The sequence below is a fragment of the Rutilus rutilus genome (assembly GCF_951802725.1).
Source record: "Rutilus rutilus genome assembly, chromosome: 1".
NCBI lineage: Eukaryota > Metazoa > Chordata > Actinopteri > Cypriniformes > Leuciscidae > Rutilus > Rutilus rutilus.
Window position 1 is genome coordinate 22,616,667 of NC_140209.1, and position 23,961 is coordinate 22,640,627.

Here is a 23,961-nt window from a genome sequence, read left to right on the forward strand (position 1 = left end):
CAATCCTAACTGTATGCTAATTGTCAATCGTATTTGACGATAGTGGTCCTGACAGAAATGGTTTATGTTGTAAATTGTAAATGGTGTCCTGTGACTACATATAAACAGAAATAGACACGACCGAATAAGTACTTTGTGTGTCTTCTTGCTTTTGTGAAATAATGGTAAATACCACTTTATTGAATGCGGAGGCGGGGCTCATTTGCATATTCATAGAACCGCTTATACTAAATGAGGCAAGGGTGGCGAGTTACATTCAAGCTATTTTAAGGCATAAAGAAAAAACATTTCAAGGAAAAAACTTTTAAATATGTAATTTTGGTGATCAAAGATGAGTTTTAAGGGATGAAATTATTGACTACAGGGGACTTTATGTAGGTTAACAACAAAAATGGCACACTGTAAAACCCAACAAGTTAACTCAACTCAAACCAGAGTCATCAATATATATAAGTTCACAATACTCATATGTATTTATTTTTAAACTTAAATGGTTTGCTGCAATCAGTTTCCTCAATCGGTTTGAGTTGAGTTAACTTGTTGGGTTTTACAGTGCAACAAACAGCAGCTTTTATTATGTTCGTTTTGGGATCGCTTGTTTCCAGTGATTGCTTTCTAAATAGTTTTCTGATAAAACTTCCATTTGTTGGTGAAATGATGGGTTTGTGTGACATTGTTCCAGAGAGGCTTGTTACGGCGGGTTAAAGTGAAGCGCCGGAGCCCGGCCCGGAATGTTGAAAGCCCTGTCTCGTACTAGCCCGGCTATTCACTCTCTGCCCCATTAGATGCATTGACCCAAACACTCAATAGCATTCTGTTTTGAGTATTTTCTCCATTCATCTGATATCTTAAAACTCCCCTCAGATGTTTTACTGTAGTGTTTTTCCAGATCTTTTTGGAATCGACACACAAACCACTTCCAGTAGGGCAGTTCAGATAGATCAGGGGTGATGCTCAAGTCTTCATAAACTCCTCCTGCTCTTCTGTATTCTCGACAAGGGAACTTTCTATCTGGTGCATCGCTTGCCACTAATTTTTTGCAAACAACAGCACAGAGATACTGTGCTTGAGGGAAATGCCTTTCATTAATTCCTCTCTCTCTGTGGAAAGCAACACTGTGATCTCCATGATGGTTTTCTATGGTGTTGGTGCAGACGTCTTTACGAATAGGACACTGACCCCAACAGCACTGACAGAAGTGATCAATCAGAATCTCATCTGGTCTGAACTTATAGTCCAGATTTGCAGGAAAAGTTTTTGTGTTGAATCTACTGCTCATATAGGACATTACAGGAGGAAGTTCTTCTCTTATCACATCTTTTAGGAGGATGAAATCATCAACATCATCATGTTTCACTCCACTGAGGTATTTTTCAGAGAAGATCAGCTCATCTGAGAGCTGCTGTGTGAATCTCTTCAACCACAAACCAACATCTCCTCTGTTCACTTGGACATGTTCAGTAGATTCATGTGCTGCTTTCATGATCTTCTGCTGCAGGAGTTTAATGTTCTCCTTCATTTTGGGTAAAACACTGACACTGAACTTTTCACTGATGTACCGACTGACTTCATCTCTGATGAAACTCTTGAAGTGATCTCTGGTATTATGAATGTAGTTCATATATTTGTTGAAATCCTCCTCTTCTGCCAGTGTCTTCAGGATGTGTTTCTCCAGATCTGATCTGTTTCCGTTCAGTGATTCACAGTTTTTCATCATTTCATCTGTCAGATCTCTGGCAGTCTTCTTGTAGACACTCTGCTCAATGGGCTCTTTAAGTTTCTGACAGATGATCTCTCCAAAAATGGCAGCTGATGTTGCTCCATGACAGTATTTCTGGAAAATACTGTAATATTCTTCTCTCTTCTTCTCCAAATAGAGAACATGATCATTGGCTTCCTTGAACAGTCTGTGTTGGTCAGTGATCATCTTGTTTGCTCTCTTACAGATGGAAAGAACCAAATCCATGAAGAATTCAATCTTGAACACATAATTCACTGGTCCTTTCTGATGTTCTGTTACTCTCTTCTTGATGTAATCTATGAGCTGTTGAATGCAGCTGATGTTGTATCCCATCTTTGAAATGTTAAATGACTGAATCATTCTGTCTGTCTGCTGAGCAACATCTGTAACTAATGATCTTATTTCAGATGCATCTTCTGGAGAAAGAGTTTGAACAAATCCACATGTTTCTTTAACTGTTTTTGTGGACTTTCTGAAAATAACATATTGAGAGAATGTTGACACAGTAAAAATATCACAGCTCTCACTGCAATGGTATACAAGACTACTTCTATAGATGTTTTTAAGGATCTCTCTCACATCTCTCATTATGTCAATGTCTTTGATTGGAGGAGTGTCTGAGATAATCATATTCACACTCTGTTCCCAACACAAATCAAATTCTTTCTTCAGTGTTTCTTCATTATTTGCTTTGTCTTTGAGTTTTAAGGCAAGTTCTTTGCTTTTTTCATAGAGAGTGTTTTCATGATTTGTCCTCTGAGCATCAATCTTTTTCTTCAGGTCTCGCTGCTGAAGAATCGCAGTTAATTTCCTCTTTGTTTCTCTCACAATGTTTTCCTGAGTCTCATACATTTTTATGTCAAATGATGATTTCCACTGAATCAGTATTTCTGCATCTGTGTCTTTCTCAAAGAATCCTGATATTGAGTTCTCCACCTCTTCACTTGTCTTTTTCAGTTCGGTTTGAAGATCAGTTTCCTCAACCTCATGAATTGCTTCATTTTCTATTTTGTTGTGTAGTTTGTTCTCAGTTTCCATCATGGCACTGCGAAGACTCCAGGACCACTTGCTGTATTCAGTCTCCAGTTTCCTGTAGGCTGAAATCTCCAGAGCAGTTCTGAAGCTGAAGATGAACCGTTCCTTCAGTAATGCCTCACAGAGATCTTTAATACGATCTTTTAAGTCTATCAGCATCATTCCACATGATTTTGAGGCTCGAGACATAATAGTTTTCTTTAGTTCTTGAATATTCTCACAGTACTTTGGGTTTGGTGGTGCCATGGGTGGGTTTCCCTCCCAGAGATGAGCAAAATACTTCACATCATTCTGAACATCAAATCTAATGACATCACTGAAATATTCTGCATCATAGTCTTCCTCTTCTGCAGCAAGTTTTGTCATCTTATCCAGTGTCTGCAGCAGTCGTCTCCTTCCCTCCATGTTTTTCTCTCTAGCTTTGACGTCTGAGACATTCTGATGCACAAACACACAGCTGGGATTCAGTCTGACCTTCTTCATCCTCAGGAAGGCCTGAACAACAATCTGAAGAATGTCCTGCATCTCAGATGGGTTTTCTCCAAAGATGTTGATCAATGTCAGATTTCCAAGTCCAACAACAAATGTGGCCAATTCAGTATCATGATCTTTTGTTGATCTTCCAGCCAGTTCTTGGGGACGGAGACCCTCAGTATCAACAACCAGAATATAGTCAAAGTTCATCTGTGTTTTCATCTCATCTGAGACTTTGACCAGCTGCATGAAAGCTCCTCTGGTTGTTCTGCCAGCACTGACGGCAAACTGGAGTCCAAACATGGCATTCAGCATGGTGGATTTCCCAGAGCTCTGAATCCCTAAAACTGACAGCACAAAGACTCTCTGGTCTCCCAGTTTCTGGATGAGTTTATCTAGAACAGCAGAGATCCAGATCACAGGAACATGAGCAGCATCTCCATCCATCAGCTCCAGTGGAAATCCAGAGATCATCATCTCTGCTGCGAGACTCGGGAGAGAAGAGAAGTCAATCTGCAGATCTTTCTTGTTCTTCTTCACAGATGAACATGATTCATAGATCTGACCGATCTCCCTCATGATGTGCTCCAAACCAAAGTCTGCGGCTTGAAGATCCTCAGATATTCTCTCAAGTTCTGCTTGTTCAGCTTTGAGTTGTTCAGATTGATCAAAATTCTCTTTCAGTTTTAAGACTGTTGACCACATTTCATCGTATTTGTGATGTAGACCAGAAAGGTCAGCTGAGATATATTCATCCAGGAAGATTCTGAGCCATTCAAGAAAATACATGTTGTTTGCAGCATGCGAGTTCATTTCTTTAATAAAGATCTTAATAAACTCCCTGATGTCAGATTCATGCTGCTGTTCACGGATTTTCTTCATCTCTGTTTTCTTTCTACTGATGTCCATTTCTGTCTCATTTGCTCGAGGTTGATGTAGTTCTTTGTTCTTCTGACTCCACTGACGCCACAGTTTCCCCTGATGAGGCAGAAATGATTCTTTGATTTCTGTCAGATCTTTCTTCTCCAGTAAACTCATCATCTGCTGTGCTGCTTCTCTTCCTCTCCTGCAGTCTTCATCATCTTCCTCATCTACTCTGATGTCTGAGTGTTTGGACACATCTTCAAGTCTGAAAGTGGAAGATGATTCTGACAGACAATTGTTTATAGTTCTACTGAGTTCTTCAAGTACAACTGAATGATTTCTGTCTCTTAGACCAATCTTGTATTTCCTTTTCTTTACTTCAGTTACAGCAGATTCATTTTCAGTAAAAAGGCAAATGAGTGGCTTTGAGTCCTTGTACAGGTTTTGGATTATTGCTGCACTTTTGTCATTCCTGTCCAGTTGTGGTAGAAGAACAACATTGACTGAGGCCATTTCAGTGAGGATCTGCAGCTGTTTCTCATGATCTCCTGCATCACCGTGTAAATTACAGAACGCAACACAGTCAGTGAATTTATCCGTGTTTTTCCCAGAAGGGCAGAACCAGGTGATCTCCACCACTCCATCCATCAGGACTCTGGTTCTGCTGCTGCCTGGGCAGTTCCTGTGGAAGAACGTGTTGTGTTTCTCATTGATCAGACTGTTCATCAGCTGAGACTTGGATGAAGACACAGAGCCAAACCTGAAGAAAGACACCATTGGAGTTTTTGCATTGCAGATCGGCTGGATTTGAATGATGGTTTCATTGTTGGTGTTTCTCATCTTCCAGGTCTTGTTGATTTGTCTGAATGTCCAGAGAGGAAACTCAATCTGTTGTGTAAATGGATCAGGAACAAGCAGAGGCAGAGCGTACTGACACTGGGACAGTTTAGTGACCATCAGCTGCTTCAGGAAACTATCAGCACAATGAAACATGGCCATCTGAACATCCATCGGGTGAATGCGCTCAGAATGACTTGTTCCATCACTAGACAAAGACATTTCATGAAAAATATCACTTTCATCTTCAGCTGAGTGATTGTTTCTTTGTTGAGTGTGATCTTCCTTGTTTTTCTCTTTAGTTTTAATGTATCTTGCTCTGTAGTTCATCATCAGTAGTTTTTGTAGGAAAGTCTGAATCAGCTCCTCTTCAGCACAAGACTCATGGGACTGCAGTGAATGAGCAAATATCTGAAGAACATCTGCAGGTCTCAGTTTATTGTGGTACTTGTCTTCAAGATGAAGTCTGTGAAATAGATTATATATTTTTTCTACTCTGCTCTGCTCTGTTCCAATGTCCTTGTTTTTTCTCTGTTAACAGAAAAAAAAAACAATGAGATATTTATTATATTAAGTCTTTTCCAGTACTCAACCTTAAAGGGACAATAAGTAGCTTTTTAGGTATTTTATTATCTCAAATCAATATTTTTATTCATAAATATGCCCTCAATGGTGTACAAATACCTATGCCAATGATCAGACTAATCCTCGTAAACGAAGAATTTATTATCTTTATATACATGGGACGGGTAGGTCCACGGAGGCTTCCATGTAGTTCCGCCATCTTGAAAAACTATAATAGCAGAGAGGGACAAAAAGTACTAGGCCAACGCGTTTCGTTCAGAGCCAGCGTCACGTGACTGAAGCGTTTATATACTGTCTATGGACTGAAGCCAGCAGAAGCGGAGGAGCAGAGCAGTTGAGAGGCGCTTGTCACTGCCGCGGCAAGTTTAAAAGGATGCACTGCACGGTTATTTATACACCGTTCATTCATACATACATATGAGTCACAGGATAAGGAGTCCTCGTCGACGCAAAAGTCCAAAATAGACCGTAAAAGGAAACGTGACCGGAGATTACAAAAACAAGGGTTAATGTCGGGATAGCTAATGCAGTAGAAAGCTTTCAAAACAAGAGACCCTGAAGTTGCCTGCTTTCTTCTCGACAGGTAAGTCAATGTTACGGTCTTAATTACAAGCTTATTTTTCATTGCTTGGTTGTGAACTTTATTATATAGATAGTAGAACATTTATAGTTATATCTATTTATCTATTCATAGTAAGTTAAACAGGCTCTTTGATGAATAGCAGCTATTGAGTAAAGTAACAAATAACAAACCTGTTCACCCGAAGGAAAACTCGAAGTGCTATTATAAGACATCCTGTCATAGCTTTTTGGTACATAACGTCTACCGTAGATGCAACGCGCATTTGAAAAAGTGAGGCGCTGGAGAGCATTATTCGTTTGAATGCAAAATACAGTTTCACCACTAGATGGGAGAAATTCCTACTTAGTGTCCCTTTATATAGTTCTGACAAAAATAAAAAATTCTGTAATTGTATTACTCACCCAAAAGTTGTGCCAAATCCGTACGACTTTCGTTCATCTTTAGAACACAAATGAAGATTTTTTTTTATGAAATCTGAGAGCTTTCTGTCCCTCCATTTACAGCTACGCAACTGACACTTTGACACTTCAAAAAGTTAATTAAAGAGATAATTTTAAAAAAAATCATTATGATTTGAGCGGTTAAGTCCATATTTGATCGACTTGACTTGATCACTTTATATGATGAACAGATTGAAATGAGGTTCATTCTCGTAACACACGTGCTGTGTAACCTGTAAGAATTAACCTGTTCTTGGTGAAGCTCAAATGTGGTGTGTAACACGAGAATGAACCTCATTGGTTCTTGCTGAAGCTCAAACGTGCTGCGTAACATGAGAATGAACCTCATTGGTTCTTGCTGAAGCTCAAACGTGCTGCGTAACACAAGAATGAACCTCACTGGTTCTTGCTGAAGCTCAAACGTGCTACGTAACATGAGAATTAACCTCATTGGTTCTTGCTGAAGCTCAAACGTGCTGCATAACACACGAGAATGAACCTTATTGGTTCTTACGTAAGCTCAAACGTGCTGCGTAACAGGAGAATGAACCTCATTGGTTCTTACGTAAGCTCAAACGTGCTGCGTAACAGGAGAATGAACCTCATTGGTTCTTACGTAAGCTCAAACGTGCTGCGTCACATGAGAATGAACCTCATTGGTTTTTGCAGAAGCTCAAACGTGCTGCGTAACACGAGAATGAACCTCATTGGGTCTTGCTGAAGCTCAAACGTGCTGCGTAACACGAGAATGAACCTCACTGGGTCTTGCTGAAGCTCAAACGTGCTGCGTAACAAGAGAATGAACCTCATTGGGTCTTGCGGCAGATCTGTGTAACACGAGAATGAACCTCATTGGTTCTTGCTGAAGCTGCGTAACACAAGAATGCGTAACAGGAGAATGAACCTCATTGGTTCTTACGTAAGCTCAGACGTGCTGCGTAACACGAGAATGAACCTCACTGGGTCTTGCTGAAGCTCAAACGTGCTGCGTAACAGGAGAATGAACCTCATTGGGTCTTGCTGAAGCTCAAACGTGCTGTGTAACAGGAGAATGAACCTCATTGGGTCTTGCTGAAGCTCAAACGTGCTGCGTAACAGGAGAATGAACCTCATTGGGTCTTGCTGAAGCTTAATCGTGCCGCGTAACACAAGAATGAACCTCATTGGTTCTTGCAGAAGCTCAAACGTGCGGCGTAACAAGAATGAACCTCATTGGTTCTTGCAGAAGCTCAAACGTGATGCGTAACAGGAGAATGAACCTCATTGGTTCTTACGTAAGCTCAAACGTGCTGCGTAACATGAGAATGAACCTCATTGGTTCTTGCAGAAGCTCAAACGTGCTGCGTAACACGAGAATGAACCTCATTGGGTCTTGCTGAAGCTCAAACGTGCTGCGTAACACAAGAATGAACCTCACTGGGTCTTGCTAAAGCTCAAACGTGCTGCGTAACAAGAGAATGAACCTCATTGGGTCTTGCGGCAGATCTGTGTAACACGAGAATGAACCTCATTGGTTCTTGCTGAAGCTGCGTAACACAAGAATGCGTAACAGGAGAATGAACCTCATTGGTTCTTACGTAAGCTCAGACGTGCTGCGTAACACGAGAATGAACCTCACTGGGTCTTGCTGAAGCTCAAACGTGCTGCGTAACAGGAGAATGAACCTCATTGGGTCTTGCTGAAGCTCAAACGTGCTGCGTAACATGAGAATGTACCTCATTGGGTCTTGCTGAAGCTCAAACGTGCTGCGTAACACAAGAATGAACCTCATTGGTTCTTACGTAAGCTTAATCGTGCCGCGTAACACAAGAATGAACCTCATTGGTTCTTGCAGAAGCTCAAACGTGCGGCGTAACAAGAATGAACCTCATTGGTTCTTGCAGAAGCTCAAACGTGCTGCGCAACACAAGAATGAACCTCATTGGTTCTTACGTAAGCTTAATCGTGCCGCGTAACACAAGAATGAACCTCATTGGTTCTTGCAGAAGCTCAAACATGCGGCGTAACAAGAATGAACCTCATTGGTTCTTGCAGAAGCTCAAACGTGCTGCGCAACACAAGAATGAACCTCATTGGTTCTTACGTAAGCTCAAACGTGCTGCGTAACACGAGAATGAACCTCATTGGTCCTTGCTGAAGCTCAAACGTGCTGCGCAACACAAGAATGAACCTCATTGGTTCTTACGTAAGCTTAATCGTGCCGCGTAACACAAGAATGAACCTCATTGGTTCTTGCAGAAGCTCAAACGTGCGGCGTAACAAGAATGAACCTCATTGGTTCTTGCAGAAGCTCAAACGTGCTGCGCAACACAAGAATGAACCTCATTGGTTCTTACGTAAGCTTAATCGTGCCGCGTAACACAAGAATGAACCTCATTGGTTCTTGCAGAAGCTCAAACGTGCGGCGTAACAAGAATGAGCCTCATTGGTTCTTGCAGAAGCTCAAACGTACTGCGTAACACAAGAATGAAACTCACTGGTTCTTACGTAAGCTCAAACGTGCTGCGTAACACGAGAATTAACCTCATTGGTTCTTGCTGAAGCTCAAATCTGCTACGTAACATGAGAATGAACCTCATTGGTTCTTACGTAAGCTTAACCGTGCCGCGTAACACAAGAATGAACCTCATTGGTTCTTGCAGAAGCTCAAACGTGCTGCGTAACACGAGAATGAACCTCATTGGGTCTTGCTGAAGCTCAGACGTGCTGCGTAACACAAGAATGAAACTCACTGGTTCTTACATAAGCTCAAACGTGCTGCGTAACATGAGAATGAACCTCATTGGTTCTTACGTAAGCTCAAACGTGCTGCATAACAGGAAAATGAACCTCATTGGTTCTTACGTAAGCTCAAACGTGCTGCGTAACAAGAGAATGAATCTCATTGGGTCTTGCGGCAGATCTGCGTAACACGAGAATGAACCTCATTGGTTCTTGCTGAAGCTGTGTAACACAAGAATACGTAACAGGAGAATGAACCTCACTGGGTCTTACGTAAGCTCAAACGTGCTGCGTAACACGAGAATGAACCTCATTGGGTCTTGCTGAAGCTCAAACGTGCTGCGTAACACGAGAATGAACCTCATTGGGTCTTGCTGAAGCTCAAACGTGCTGCGTAACACGAGAATGAACCTCATTGGTTCTTGCAGAAGCTCAAACGTGCTGCGTAACACACGAGAATGACCCACGCACATCAAGCGAACATGCTCGACCTTCCGTTTACCACAAATAATAATAAATATAATAACTCATTACATTTATTGTTTAATGGTGCTTAATTTAACCCCTTGTTTGGGTATTAAATATAGACACCTTCTACCTTATTTTGTTTATTCTCAGGTTAGGTAAAGTCAGTCGAATTCGTTCTAAACAATAAGTATATAAATTTCCATACTTACAATTCAGTCGAAAGACTGCTCCGTGGTTTAGTTCAGCTCAGTATTTGGTAAAACAGAGACTTAAGGCAGGCGAGCTTCTTAATTTCAATTAAATCAAATTTTTATTAAATACAGGTTAACTAGTTTACATAAAGGGTACTAATATATAAAATAAAAATAAAAGTAAAAGTAAATCAAAACCAAATAATTTACAAGCTTTCATCTTCATGAGGCGCAATGGCAAGGCATCTAACACCGGAGAGGCCGTCCTTGGTGAAACAGCGTCTGACTTTGACATTCTTTACAATACCTTTTATAGTCCACACGCCCTCCGCACAGATTCAGTCCTTTACAGATAATCTGTCCAATGCGAAGTGTTGTCCTCCATTCTGGAAATCTGCTTGTAACTCCATATATAAAGCTCTTTCCTTTGTTCTCCTTTGTTTGCTGCTCTGGACCCTCTGCCTTTCCTCTGCGTCTCATGCTCCTCATCAAACGGGTAATGCTTGCCATTTCTACTTTGCTAAGTTACATGCTTTTCACTACTTAATGTTACTTCTATCCATTCATTAAATGCTTAAACATGAGTACATTATTGTCGTTTCTTGCATGCATTATTACAATAAAAGATTATTACAAAAACAAGTTGCAATGTCTTCTCTGTTTACAACAGTTCAATAATAAAGACCTTTACAAAATCATCTCCATTGTCTTTCTTAATAAAACAATTTCACAATAAAGGCTTTTTACCAAACAAGTTGCATTGTCTTGTTCTTAATAAAACAGGTTCCAATAAAAAGACTTTTACAAAACAAGTTACAGTGTATTTTCTTATACAACACTGTAACAACATTGGCTATTGAATCATTCGTCGTTGGTTTGAATTAACAAATTCAAATACTCTGTGTTGCTAAAAACATTTCTTTTTGAATACAAAGCGGGTGCACTTTGAACTCGTGAGTGCAAATCATGCTTCGGCTCCAACTAGTCGGCGACCAATGGACTTTTACGACACTAATAGCACCCTAGACACACACTGCAGAACAACGTTCTGCATTCCAAACCCCCTTTTTTCTCTCTGCACAAAGAGATAACAAAACTTTCTAGAGACATTCCAAACACACAACAACTTACCTTGCATTTAATTCAGAATGATTCAGAACCTAAGATGATGTATTAAGGCCTGCATGGGTAGCCCTTTCATGCCATAATCACGATTTTCTGCATTCGTAACTTGGAAGTGTTTCTCATAAGTAATGTTCTCAAATAGAAACATGGTCTAGGTAACCTGACCCCTCGTGCTATAGGATAACACTTTACAACACCCCCTGGGAGACTGAGGAGTCATCCCACACACATACATGTAGGCTACACACACACACACACACACACACACACACCTTTGTATTAGAACTTAGAAATATCATTTTCATATAAGTACAATGCCATTATGCATGTGATTAGTTTTGCTTTATAATAGAGGTGTAGTTTTCTAATGTGTAATCTGGGATCAGCATTCAAGTTGAATGCCCCCCCCCCCCCCCCCCCCCCACTTCGTTTTTATTGCCCTAACGGAATGTCAAGCAAACTGAGATTCCAGGAGAGGAGTAGGAATAAAGTGTTAATCCTACATTTATGTATAACCACTTAAGAAATGTATAAACAAGGATTTGATTTTCCCATATCAAATTTGTGTCTCTGCAATGTTATCGTGTATTAATCAAAACTTTAAAATGTTTGTAATTATGCATATCTTATGTAACTTGGTGTCCCTACAATCTTCCTATGACAAGTTTCATATCTCTGTAATTCTCTCAATCTAACAGAGTCGAATTTCAATAGCAGAATGCAGTAATGTACATTGTTTTATACATTGCACATGTCTTGAGCAAATCGTCTCAAATTTGATATCCCTCATTACTCATTCGAGTAGGCGTGGCTTACGAGACAAAGAAAATTTTCCCGCTCTGAAATCTCTGAAGGTTATTGGTCGGCGTATGCACAGAGGCGTGAACCCATCTTTTTCCATAAAAGACCAACTCAAAGAATTCTTCTGAGAGCACTTTTACGAACCCTCTTCGCCAGCGAGAAGATCCATATGGCTCCCTAAGGGAGCATTCTCCGTTCTCTTTTATTTTCTTTAAGTCTTTTCTTTATTTTCGTATTCGGACTCAGCGAAGCAAACGCAGCAAACAACTTCAACTCAAAGAAAAAGACTCTTTTGAAAATCCCGCGGCCGCGCTCAACCAAAGCAAGCCCTGCTTCCTTAAAGAAACACACGCACGCTGCTCTTAGAACACACGAACGAACTCGGCGTTCTTCAACAAAGAGAACCATTGTGCAAGATAAGTTTATTGAACTTTTAATGTGATTTGATTCCTTGTTGTCTCTCAAGGTTACCCTGCCTGTGACTTTGCCTAACTGTGATCGATCTTTGATCGCACATGTTAGTTTCACTTTCTCTCATCTCTCTCTCTCTCTCTCTCTCTCTCTCTCTCTCTCTCTCTCTCTCTCTCTCTCTCTCTCTCTCTCTCTCTCTCTCTCATTTTCGTTATGCGTTTAGTCTTGTATTTGTTTACGTGTTCTGTATATACATACCTATTTACTCTGTGTGAATCGTAGTCATGTATTCATTAGTTCAATTATTAAATTCCATATATTCCTGATTGTCTCACTGCTCATTTACGGAGTCAATGATTTGTTGATCTTAAGCTACAGAGCTGATTTGTTACTTTTAAGTAACCTAATTTTATAAGAACAGGAGAGTTGTTTTCATGGCCAGAAAATAGCTTTCTTTGAATTATAAGAAAGAGATAATTTTGTTGAGAAGTTGATGGAATTAATTTCACGACCAGTTTGCTGGACAAACAACTGTTTAATTAATACATTAATTTCCCTTAAAAATTATTCTGATTAATTGATCTGAAAGAGGGACCTTTTTGTATATTAATGATTAAATTATAATTCATTGTAATTGAATATTGATGTATACGAATGGGTCTAAATTTCAGCTTCAATAATTTATTAATATTGTAAGAATATAGATGAATCAACCCGATTCATAATTTTGATTCCCTATAATCATTTGAGCTAAGTCATATTCCTTTCAACACTCTATTCTAATAGGTTATACAGTTAGTTAGTAACATACATACTTTATATATGAGTATTACAGATTAATACAGAATAAATGGCATACATATATTTCACTTCTAAAACTACAATGGTGATTAATATCATATCAGCCCATATGTATATGAGGCGTTCTAATAGAATAAATTGCATGTTCACCTAACATTATATAGCGCTTTTTTCAGCACTCAAAGCACTTTACATGGAAGGAGGGAATCTGATGATGCGACGGCAGCCATAATGCACCGTTCTGGCACCACACACCAGCTTAATGGTGGAGAGTGATGTGTGAGTTGATAAATGTTTATATGAGAATAAAAGCCTAAATTCAATCTTTTCATCATATAAAGCGATTGTGTCTCTTCAGAAAATGTGTACTAAACAGTTTGATTCTAATGGATTAGTTTTACGATCTCTTTATGAACTTTTTGAAGTGTCAAAGTTTCAGAAAACTCTCAGATTTCATCAAAAAGATCTTCATTTGTGTTCCATAGATGAACAAAAGTCTTGCGGGTTGGAAATTATATGAGAGCAAGTAATTGATGAAAGAATTTTTGGATAAACTAAACTTTTAACTACTAGGTTATTTGTACTTTGCTGAAAAACGCACTTGATTCAAATGAACAACTGATTAAAGATACAATATGTAATTGTTTTGCCGCTAGAGGTCGCTAACCTCTTACAATAAGAAAGGTGTAGATTGATGACGCAGTGAATAAGCGGAATCATGGAACTTGCCGTCATGCAGATGGATCTAATAATGTTTTTGGATGAGTGATAACATTGATGTTTTTAACATGACTGTGGTATGAAGCTGGACACGATTGCTAATGAGACAGATATCAGCGCCACACGCGAGATCTGCGTATATAAAGGAATGAGGACATTTCATTCCACCGAACTACCCACAAGTGCTGAATTACTACTCACACAGGTCAGTTTATTTGACGAATTAAACTTGAGGTAATGCATCGCTGTTTCACTTGATCTAATGTTACACTATCACACTAAACAGCATTTGAGTGTGTTGAAAGTTAGAATGTTATTCTGTGTGTTAGTATGTTGGCTATATGAGACTAGCAGTAAGCTAGATCAACATTAGAATACCATACTGATAATTTTCTAACATTTCATATCATGTTGAGCCATATAACATTGATTCGTTTTATGTACATTTGTTCACCTGTCTACTAAAGTACATGCAAGAGCGGCGTCTCTGTCAAGTCCAAGTTTGTCGCGAAGCTCTCGACATCTCGAAAATGCCACGCCGATATTGATCCACGTTTTATTTCACCTTTTGTCCCAAAGTCTGCTTGCCATGATCTATAATGTTAAGACGAAACAACAACCGCGTGCCGCTAAACAATTACGCAGTTGTCCACATCTGTCGCCATGGTTACTATGGCACTAGGAGCTGAAACCAGGGATAATGCGGATATTACGTCAATGACAAGTGACAAGGGACGGGTACTATTTAAAATTGTGAATTTCTCTGAATTGACAAATTCTTGGAGACATTTAGGATAGTATAAGTACATAATTGAAAGAAATATATACAGTAACACTGTGCAAGTGGTTTTTGGACATTCTGATACAAATTCTTACATATTGTACCTTTAAGTCATTGAAGTTGCAATAAGAGTAAGTAAAACATTTTCTGTACAGTTACTTAATGTATTTATTGCCAGGTGATATTTGATGAATGATCATCATACCTCTGTGGTAACTTTGATTACGTCACTGTCTACGGTATAGTTGAGTTTCCCCACCGCTGCACACTTGATGTCATACTCAGTTCCTGGTCTCAGATCAGTCAGAGTAACTGTGTGTTGATCCTTCACCAAAGTTTCAGATCTCCAGACTGTGTCCTGCTTCGGTTTGTACAGTAATCTGAGCTCCTCTGTTGCAGGACATGACGGAGGAACCTTTAGAACCACACTCTGACCTTTGACCTCTTCAGTGATTGGACAGGCTGGTTTGGATGGAGAAGTAAAGCAAACAACTTCATCACATTCACTTCCGTACAGAATAATGCAGGATCCGGGATGATTCTCCATTTCCTTTGAGGACACAATGAATCTGTCTTGTTTACAGCTATTTAAATTGATCAACTTCTTAAATATCTTTAAGTTGCTCCTCATGGTATTTTGGATCTCAGGAGTTAGCCAAGATTTTTGCTTGAAATCAAGGCTCTTCCCATCCGTTTCTCCTTGTGTTGAAGGACTCAGATAGGCAGTTTGTTGAAGAAGCACATCTGAGCAGTTCAGTGACGTGAATGTGTAACTGACTAGATTCCCGACCTCCAGATCCATCTTGATGAGATCAATGTTATCTTTTACCTCAATGTTTTTCAACTGTCTGAGGATTGTTTTAATGATTTCAGACTCTCTTTCTCTTTCATTCAGCCATTCTGCAAGATTACTTCCTCTAAATGGAGATTCATCATGTTCTTGTAGAAGATCATTCAGTGCAGTTTCCTTCATCACATTCCCACGGATGTTTGGCAGCAGAGAGCCGAGTTTCTTCATGAGTCTCAATTTGTATGTGTAGCAGTTTTGCTTCATTTTCAGTGTTGTATCATGGAATGCAGCAAAAGTCAGAGCAGGCGAGTCTTTCAGAATATCACTGCATTTCATCTCTGTTGTATTTAAACTCTCAATCACTGATTCAATCTTTATGATCAGATCCATGCTGATGTCTTTATGAAGTTTTGAAGCTCTTGAGTGAAGTTTGTCCAGAGGATAAAGCCAAACTCTCAGAGGAACCGCCAGCTCTTGGTTTTCTTTCAGCGGTTTTGGAAGATCAGCAAAAACCTTCAACGCATCTTCAAAAGAAGTCGGGTTAGACGGTAGCTGGAAGTCGCCATAAAATGTACAAGTGAAATTTTTGACTGCAGTTTGCTGACTGCGATTTACACTTAGATTAGCATTTGCTCCCGCTGAAATGATGCCCTGCAGTTTCTCAAAAGCCACTTTTACTTCTCCTTTTACTGATTTTTTGTTCTCAATTGAAGAAACTTGTCTGTCAAACACAAAGCAGGCATCTGCTCCATACAGTATTGCTGTCACTACATGTGTGGCAATGTCATTATCATCGTCAGGAATATCTCCAGAAGGCAAATGATTCACCGTCAGTTCTTCAAACCTGCTGGTTGAATGATAATGTAGCGTCAGTCTCTGCTGTTTGAAAGATGTCTTGGTGTCTTTGAGATATTTTGCTGCTCCACTAACATGGATGAGATCACCTAAAAGACTCAGTTTGAGCCCACCGTCAATATTCAGTAATTTAGATTTGTCCTGAATGGAGTCTGAAGCTGTAACATTGAATCCTGTATTAATTTGGGCACGAGAGCAAATATTCTGCTGCAGCTGCTCTTTATTCCAAAGTCTAATACCTGTAACAGAAAAAATGTTTTAACTCTCAACAGTGAATTTATAATAATCACATTTCACATCAGAAAATTGTTTTCAGTAAATCATAGTAATATTTTGGTACCTGGTATTAACACGTCCTTTCTGCAGTCGTACAGCATGCCGAGCTGGAAGGGTCTCCCAAGAGCTGCTGTTTGAATCGCATTCACTCCCACCGAATCCATACTAAAGACAAAACATGTCAGAGGAGAAACAGATCCGTGAGGTTTCAGTTACTGTTTGTGAAGTCACACATTAAAGCTGCTGACAATGTTCAGTGTTCATCTGCTATCTGGGTAATATACAGAGAGAAAAAAGTGGGAAAAGATTCACATACCTGGCAGGTTTGAGCTTGAAATGGTATGTGAATTTGATCTTGTTTGGCATCAGATTGAAATCTTTTTTAGGCAATGTTGAAGTTTCCTTTTTGTAGAGGCATGTATAGCCCTGAGGGCATGTTGTCTTATTTGAAGTTATGATGTTTGTGACTGTTTTTTTTTTTTTTTTTTTTTTATCCCTGAACATCATTATTTTGGTGTTTTTGTGGGGTTAACTGAAACAGTCCGTGTCTGACCCTCTTTTGTGTGGACCAACACTGAATCAATGTTGAAACTTAACATTTATTTATTTTTTCATCAGGATTGCACCCTGACATAATATTATTTCAGTGATGAAAAATAGATCAAGATGGACATAAAATGTATATTTGTTCAACTTAAATTAAATCACTTATTTTACTTTGAATCAACTTTAAAAATATTAAACCAGTCTTGCTTTATGTACAGCAGGATTCAATGTTGGTCTGTTCTCTGGGAATGATGCTGTTTTTAAAAGTTGTTTATTGATAATTGGTACAAAAGAGATTCCACATGAAGTTTGCGGTGAGGATAATTAATTGAGTGTTCTGTGCTTAATCTTCTCTCCCTTGTCAGGTGTACAACATATTAACAATTTTATTACTAAGTATTGTTAAGTATTAATTTACAACTTTGAGTAAAACATGCTTGAGAAATTTAAGGCAATCAGTTTTCTTAAGTTGTCTAAGTATACTCAATTACATTTTACAGTGAAAATACTAAATATTTGTTCACATATTTTTCAGTATGAAAAGTGGCCATTCCTAATGTATTATTCAATATATTTTAATATATTAACGCAACATATTAACACAATATATTGTTTCAGAAATGTTCTATATATTTTAACTATTTAATATATTGAAAATGTTAATGTATGGAAATATGTTTTTGTTCCATAAGAGATTTTACCACACAATAGGGCTGTTCACACTTGAACTAGTTAACCATGTGTCATTCTAAACCCGGATAAATGGAATCCTGGGTTCCCTTTCTGTCGTCATGTTCGATATGGTGTCGAACCAACACAAAGGGGGTCGTCCTTGAGAGCCCCAATCACCTCTGAGAGTATCAGAAAAGGTATGCGGGTATATAAAAAATCAAGGCAACCTATCACATTCAACTCCATTTAAAATCAACTTAAATACTTTTGTTCATACTTTTGCAATGGGTAAACTCTGTGGCTCTAGTTTTAAGAGGCAAATGATGTTCATGTCGTGTAGTTACCTTTGAAAATCAAACATGGAGATGAAAAAACAACTGCTTGCATTGCTACACATTCTTTGGTTGTTTTGACAAGAAATTTTAAGTTAAAAAGACTACCTGTTACTCATTAGATGAACAAAAGTTTTGAAGTTGACTAACTGGAGCAAATTAGTTGAGCTAACTTAAAAATTTAAATGCGATAAGTTGTCTTTTTTTTTCAAGTTGGTTCAACTTGTTTTTTTAGTTGTCTTGACAAACAATTTTAAGTTAAAACGACTTTCTGTTACTCATTAGATGAACAAAAGTATTTAAGTTGATTTTAACTGGAGTGAATTAGTTGAGTTGAGTTTCCAACTTCTTAGGAGGATTTGAACACATAACGACAAACATCAACACACATAGATCTTCTCAGTTCCTCTATTTCAGCTCTGTGTTTGTTTTTCTCCAGTTCTACTCCATTCTGAAGGTACACAAAAGTGGTGTAGAAACGTTCTTTGTTCTCTTGTATCATGTTCTCCACATCCTGAAGTAGAGCTGGAACCTGTGAGCTGTTCTCCAGAACAAAACAATGACCTCCAAATGTTTGAAGAGACGTCTCAGTAGCTGAAGTATTATATAGACTTTTACTACTAATCAGTTTACTAATCATGCTCTTCTCTTGAACCATGAGGGGTTTTTTCGAATATTGACCTGAATATCCTCTGGATCTCCCCCATTTTTGCTTTGTCTTTATCAGTCAGTGGAGCATCAGGAACAATGAGGAGGAAAACATGAACTCCAGGATCACAGAGAGACACACAGCGGAGAGTCTGACGCATCACTTCCTGCTCTGAGAGCCGACAGACAGATCACACATCCAAGAAGCTCCAGGTTTCTCCTCACACACTCTTTCTCTTTCAGGTGTAAGGAAACTTTGTTTATCTGTTGTTTTGTTTACATGAACTGCTTCTTAATCAGTTAAAGTGTGATGATCACATGGTGCTTCTGAAACCACTGGTGGGCTTTGAGTACAGCTCTGATCTATCAGGAATAACTGAATCAACCAAATGGCTACATAAAAATTATTATTGACAAGTTGTCCTGCATTACACTGTAAGAAAGATACTGTAGTCTGTTCTTTGTCATTCAGATGTTAGGTGTGTACAGGGGCATACAACTGTCAATACTACTACCAATAGTATGTCAAAATCCCTGTTTTTTTATATGCACTCTACCCAAGTTAAATGTTATACAATGTAAGTCCCAAATATTCAATAACCCAGTGTCTGAATATGGCTGGATATGCTATTTCAAATGTAGGAATACTTACAATATGATTATGCCTTCTGCATAATCATATAGTTCATATATGAGAAATTCTTCACTGTTTTCTCTGAGAATCTCCTCTATTCGTTCCGATATTATAGAGCACCATTCCTCTGTTTTATGTTCAAGCTGCAGATGTCCTCCTCCACATTTGGCATTTAACTGTTAACTATTAATTTATTAACATTCACAGGTGCACCTTTAGCGTTGTGTGTCTCTTCATCAGTCGTAATCTCCCAAATAACACTCCCAACTAACATTATACTCCACTACTTTCCCTTCCCCCTGATAACACTAGTCCACCAACAAATTAGTCATATATATGAACAGCAGAATAATGACATCCTTATATGAACATTACACTTTTATTTTTATTTTTATGTAACAACGTTTATCACTAGGGACTTTGGGTAGACTGCCTCCATCCCAGTGAGTTCCAGGATACATTCTTGCCCTGTGGCTGGGGAACTCACCACTATAAAATCTTTCAGATAACTGGGCTTCCTCCTTGTCCTTTTGGACCTTCTGAGTTCAAGCTGCTAATCCACACGTGAAGTCTCAAACATCATAACCTCTGGTGTATTTTCACTTGTCTGCTGTCCAACACCATCATTTGAAGGTACAGAACTAGCTGGTTCAGGTGATAGCAACACATCAACCTCTTGCAAGAAAATGTCCAACAGCACAGATGTTTTCCACAGGAGGTACCACATGTCTGTTTCTCACCTGATCAATGTGCCGGCGCACTACCTGGCAGGTATTAATCCAGGTAGGAACTGAACTAAAGTTCCTCGTAAACCCATGATCACCTACACTCAAAGGCTTCTCTTTGGTACCGTTTCTGCTTTACTTGGACAAGCGGTCAGTCTGTGGATGCAGCAAGAGCGCGCAAGTGTTTTATTTCTCTTAAATCCAGTTCTCCTGTTGCTCAGTTTATTATTTCCCACAAGTGTGCGCTCTGTCGCGGAAGCATCAGCGGAAGCGTTCAGCTCTCGTGTGAAGACCGACTCGGGTAAAGACCATCGACTCTACCTGTGCGACTCCACCGAGCAAGGACACCAGGAAGGCACTTATTTATCTTTTTCTTCCTTTCCTTTCCTTTCCTTTCCTTTCCTTTCCTTTCCTTTCCTTTCCTTTCCTTTCCTTTCCCACTTTTACCTTATTTACCCCTACTCAACATGTGGTTTCAATACATTCCTGTTGTCTCTCGACAATGCTCTTTCATCATGCACAGAAGGCAGCGCAATACTGCTTATCTGCGTCCCATTCTCTCATCCTCACACACACCTCTCTCTCTTTATGTGGGTCTATGGAATTGTCAGTCAGCCGTCAATAAAGCTGACTTTATTCCAGCCTTTGCATTTCATTCTACTCTTAGTATCTTGGGCTTGACTGAGACCTGGATTTGTCCAGAAGACTCAGCAACCCCCGCTGCTCTCTCTAACAATTTATCTTTCTCTCAGTCTCTCGCCAGTCTGGGAGGGGTGGGGGTACAGGTCTTCTCATTTCTAACAATTGGAAATACTCAACTCTCTCTTGCAATAACAATTGCAATAACAACTCGTTTGAATATCATGCCATTACACTTACTCTTTCCTTACATTCATCTAGAGAAACCGTATGCAGCAGACTTAATCTCTCTCCTAGCCTCTTTCGATCTCAAACGGCTCATCACCACAGGTACTCACAAATCAGGCAACCAACTGGACCTGGTTTACACACGCAGCTGCATCACAGACAACATTTTGGTGAGACCTCTCCATGTTTCAGATCATTTACTCATTACTTTCAATCTACAACTCTCTACCTGTGCACCACCAACCCCCCTACCAGTTACTTTGATACGAAACCTGCGCAAAATTTCTCCCTCCCATCTTTCCTCTGCCGTGTCATCTTCTCTTCCCTCACCCTCACAATTCTCATCTCTGGATGTGAATACTGCAACGGATACCTTATGCTCCATTTTAACATCTTCTTTAGACAATATCTGCCCTCTCTCCTCAAGGCCTGCATGCACTACTCCCTCTAACCCCTGGTTATCTGAGGTGCTTCGTGAACACCGGACCGAACTCAGGGCAGCAGAGAGGAAATGGTGCAAATCAAAAGACACATCTGACCTGAGTATGTATCAATCTCTGCTCTCTTCCTTTTCTGTTGATGTTCATGCTGCAAAATCTTCATATTTCCACAACAAGGTCAACAGCTCCTCTAACACACAATCACTCTTCAAGACATTCAACTCTCTCCTCTGTCCACCTCCACCTCCACCTACCTCCTCTTTAACTGCTGATGATTTTGCTAACTTCTTTACCAACAAAACAACAACTATCAGCAGTCAGTTCTCAGCTCCACACACACAGGAACCCAGACTGACCCCTCCCATAGCCAATAACCTTCTCTCCTCCTTCTCTCCACTAACCGAGGAAGAAGTATCTAAACTTCTCCTCTCCAGTCATCCTACCACCTGTCCACTAGACCTCATCCCCTTACACCTTCTACAAGACATTTCTCCCACACTTCTACCAACACTCACACACATCATCAACTCATCCCTCCATACTGGCATTTTCCCTACAGCATTCAAGCAGGCTCGGGTAACTCCACTACTTAAATAAACAACTTTAAACACATCACTTGTAGATAATTACAGACCTGTCTCTCTCCTACCATTCATTGCGAAAACAATTGAACGAGTTGCTTTCAACCAGGTATCATTTTTCCTGTCTCTGAACAACCAGCTGGATGTCAACCAATCTGGCTTCAAGAAAGGGCATTCAACCGAAACCGCATTGCTGTCGGTCACAGAAGCCCTACGGATCGCAAAAGCTGCTTCCAAATCTTCAGTTTTCATTCTCCTGAATCTGTCTGCTGCCTTCGACACTGTGAACCATCAGATTCTTCTGTCCACCCTCTCATCTCTGGGCATCACAGGTACTCCTCTCTACTGGTTTGAGTCCTACCTCGCAGGTAGGTCCTTCAGGGTTGCATGAAAGGCGAGGTATCCAAAGCACATCAACTGACCACAGGGGTTCCTCAGGGTTCAGTTCTTGGACCCCTCCTCTTCTCCATTTACACCACATCACTGGGACACATCATACAGGCACATGGTTTCTCTTACAATTACTATGCCGATGACACACAGCTCTTCCTCTCATTTCAACCAGATGATCCCACAGTAGCTGCACGAATCTCAAGCTGTCTGGCGGACATCTCGGCATGGATGAAGGAACATCACCTGCAGCTCAACCTGGCAAAGACTGAGCTTCTCGTCCTCCCTGCCAATCCGTCTCTACAACACGACTTCACCATCCAGCTAGATTCATTATCAATCACCCCATCAAGGTCGGTCAAAAATCCATCATGTGCAACTAAACCTCTTCAAATGATTCAGAACGCTGCAGCTCGTCTTGTCTTCAACGAGCCCAAAAGGGCCAACGTCACTCCTCTGTTCATCTCTCTGCACTGGCTACCACTCGCTGCTCGCATCAAGTTCAAGGCATTGACGCTTGCTTACAGATCTACCCACAGGCTCAGCTCCCTCCTACTTTACGATCAGTCAATGAGCGACGGCTCGTGGTTCCATCACAGAGAGCCAAAAATCACTCTCCAGAACATTCTCATTCAAGGTTCCATGCTGGTGGAATGCTCTCCCCACCCTCACCCAGAATGCAGAATCCTTGACAACATTCAAAAGACAGCTGAAAACTCATCTCTTCCATGAGCACTTAACCTCTAGAAAAAAAAAAAAAAAACTATTTTCCCTTAATCCTCCCTTGTCTGGCTTGTGCTACTCTTGAGCAATGCCTGCACTTTGTAAAAAGTGAGGGTGAATGAGATCTAGGGTAGACCTCAGTTTCTATCCACACAACAGCTCCACGGTCGACTGTGGTGTAATCCGATAGCTGAACAACGCTCTTGCTAGCCTGGCTTCAATCGAATCTCCTCACGCCGGTATGGAGACAGGTTTGTTGAGGATCAGTGACAATGGCTGTTATGTCAATGCGGCCTTCACAGGGGGAGTCTAGTTGACACAACTTCTGCTGACACTTCAGGCCAGTCCCGGATCCGGCTGACTACATCATGCATTGTGGTATTCATGCATTTCTATGTATTCCTCCCACAGCTGCAGCTCACTGTTGAATGGGCTCACCTTTTCCACCAGTGTCATCATCTTGACTCTTTAGACCTTGCCTTTATCTCACGCTGTATGTTTCACTGCAGTGAAGATCATACGATCATAACACTCAACATTTCCTCCGTCACACGAATTCCATCGATCCTCATCGCAATTATGTGATATCCTGTAGTGCAGCAGAATATGGATATGGAGAGATACTGTATATATTTGACATATCTTTATTTACAGATGTCTACGCAGGAACACACAAGCTGGATCTGCTACCAAACCTGGGCGACAACAGTTAGTGATGTTCGATTCTTGAACGAATCGTTCTTTTGTGCCGAACTTTAGTTCCGGGTTGATGACGCAAGTAGCTCAAGCCAAAGTAGCACGTCTGACAAAAAAAAAAAAAAAAAAAAAAAAAAAAATGAATGAGCCGGTTCAACCAATATAACATGGCACTGAGTTGTTATAAAAGAAATGCGTCGTGACATAT

At 40.0% G+C, this 23,961-nt stretch overlaps 1 protein-coding gene across 1 annotated transcript; it reads right to left on the reverse strand.

The window, feature by feature from the left end:
* Positions 1-751: 751 nt before the first annotated feature.
* LOC311289653 (interferon-induced very large GTPase 1-like) lies at positions 752-16,772 on the reverse strand. Its single transcript, XM_084407855.1, has 3 exons — positions 16,564-16,772; positions 14,784-16,462; positions 752-5,482 (listed from the first exon to the last, which is right to left on the reverse strand). The coding sequence occupies exons 1-3, from the start codon at positions 16,661-16,663 to the stop codon at positions 782-784; spliced, it is 6,480 nt and encodes a 2,159-aa protein (XP_084263981.1). The 5' UTR covers positions 16,664-16,772; the 3' UTR covers positions 752-781.
* Between the last annotated feature and the right edge of the window lie 7,189 nt (positions 16,773-23,961).

What these genes read in the sequence shown, in the direction of transcription:
- LOC311289653 (XM_084407855.1), bottom strand. Translation starts at nt 16,663, where the DNA reads ATGGATTCGGTGGGAGTGAATGCGATTCAAACAGCAGCTCTTGGGAGA. An exon ending in AAAGGACGTGTTAATACCAG is followed by an intron (nt 16,463 to 16,563) that starts GTACCAAAATAT and finishes TTTCTGTTACAG; the next exon opens with GTATTAGACTTTGGAATAAA. An exon ending in TAATCAAAGTTACCACAGAG is followed by an intron (nt 5,483 to 14,783) that starts GTATGATGATCA and finishes TTCTGTTAACAG; the next exon opens with AGAAAAAACAAGGACATTGG.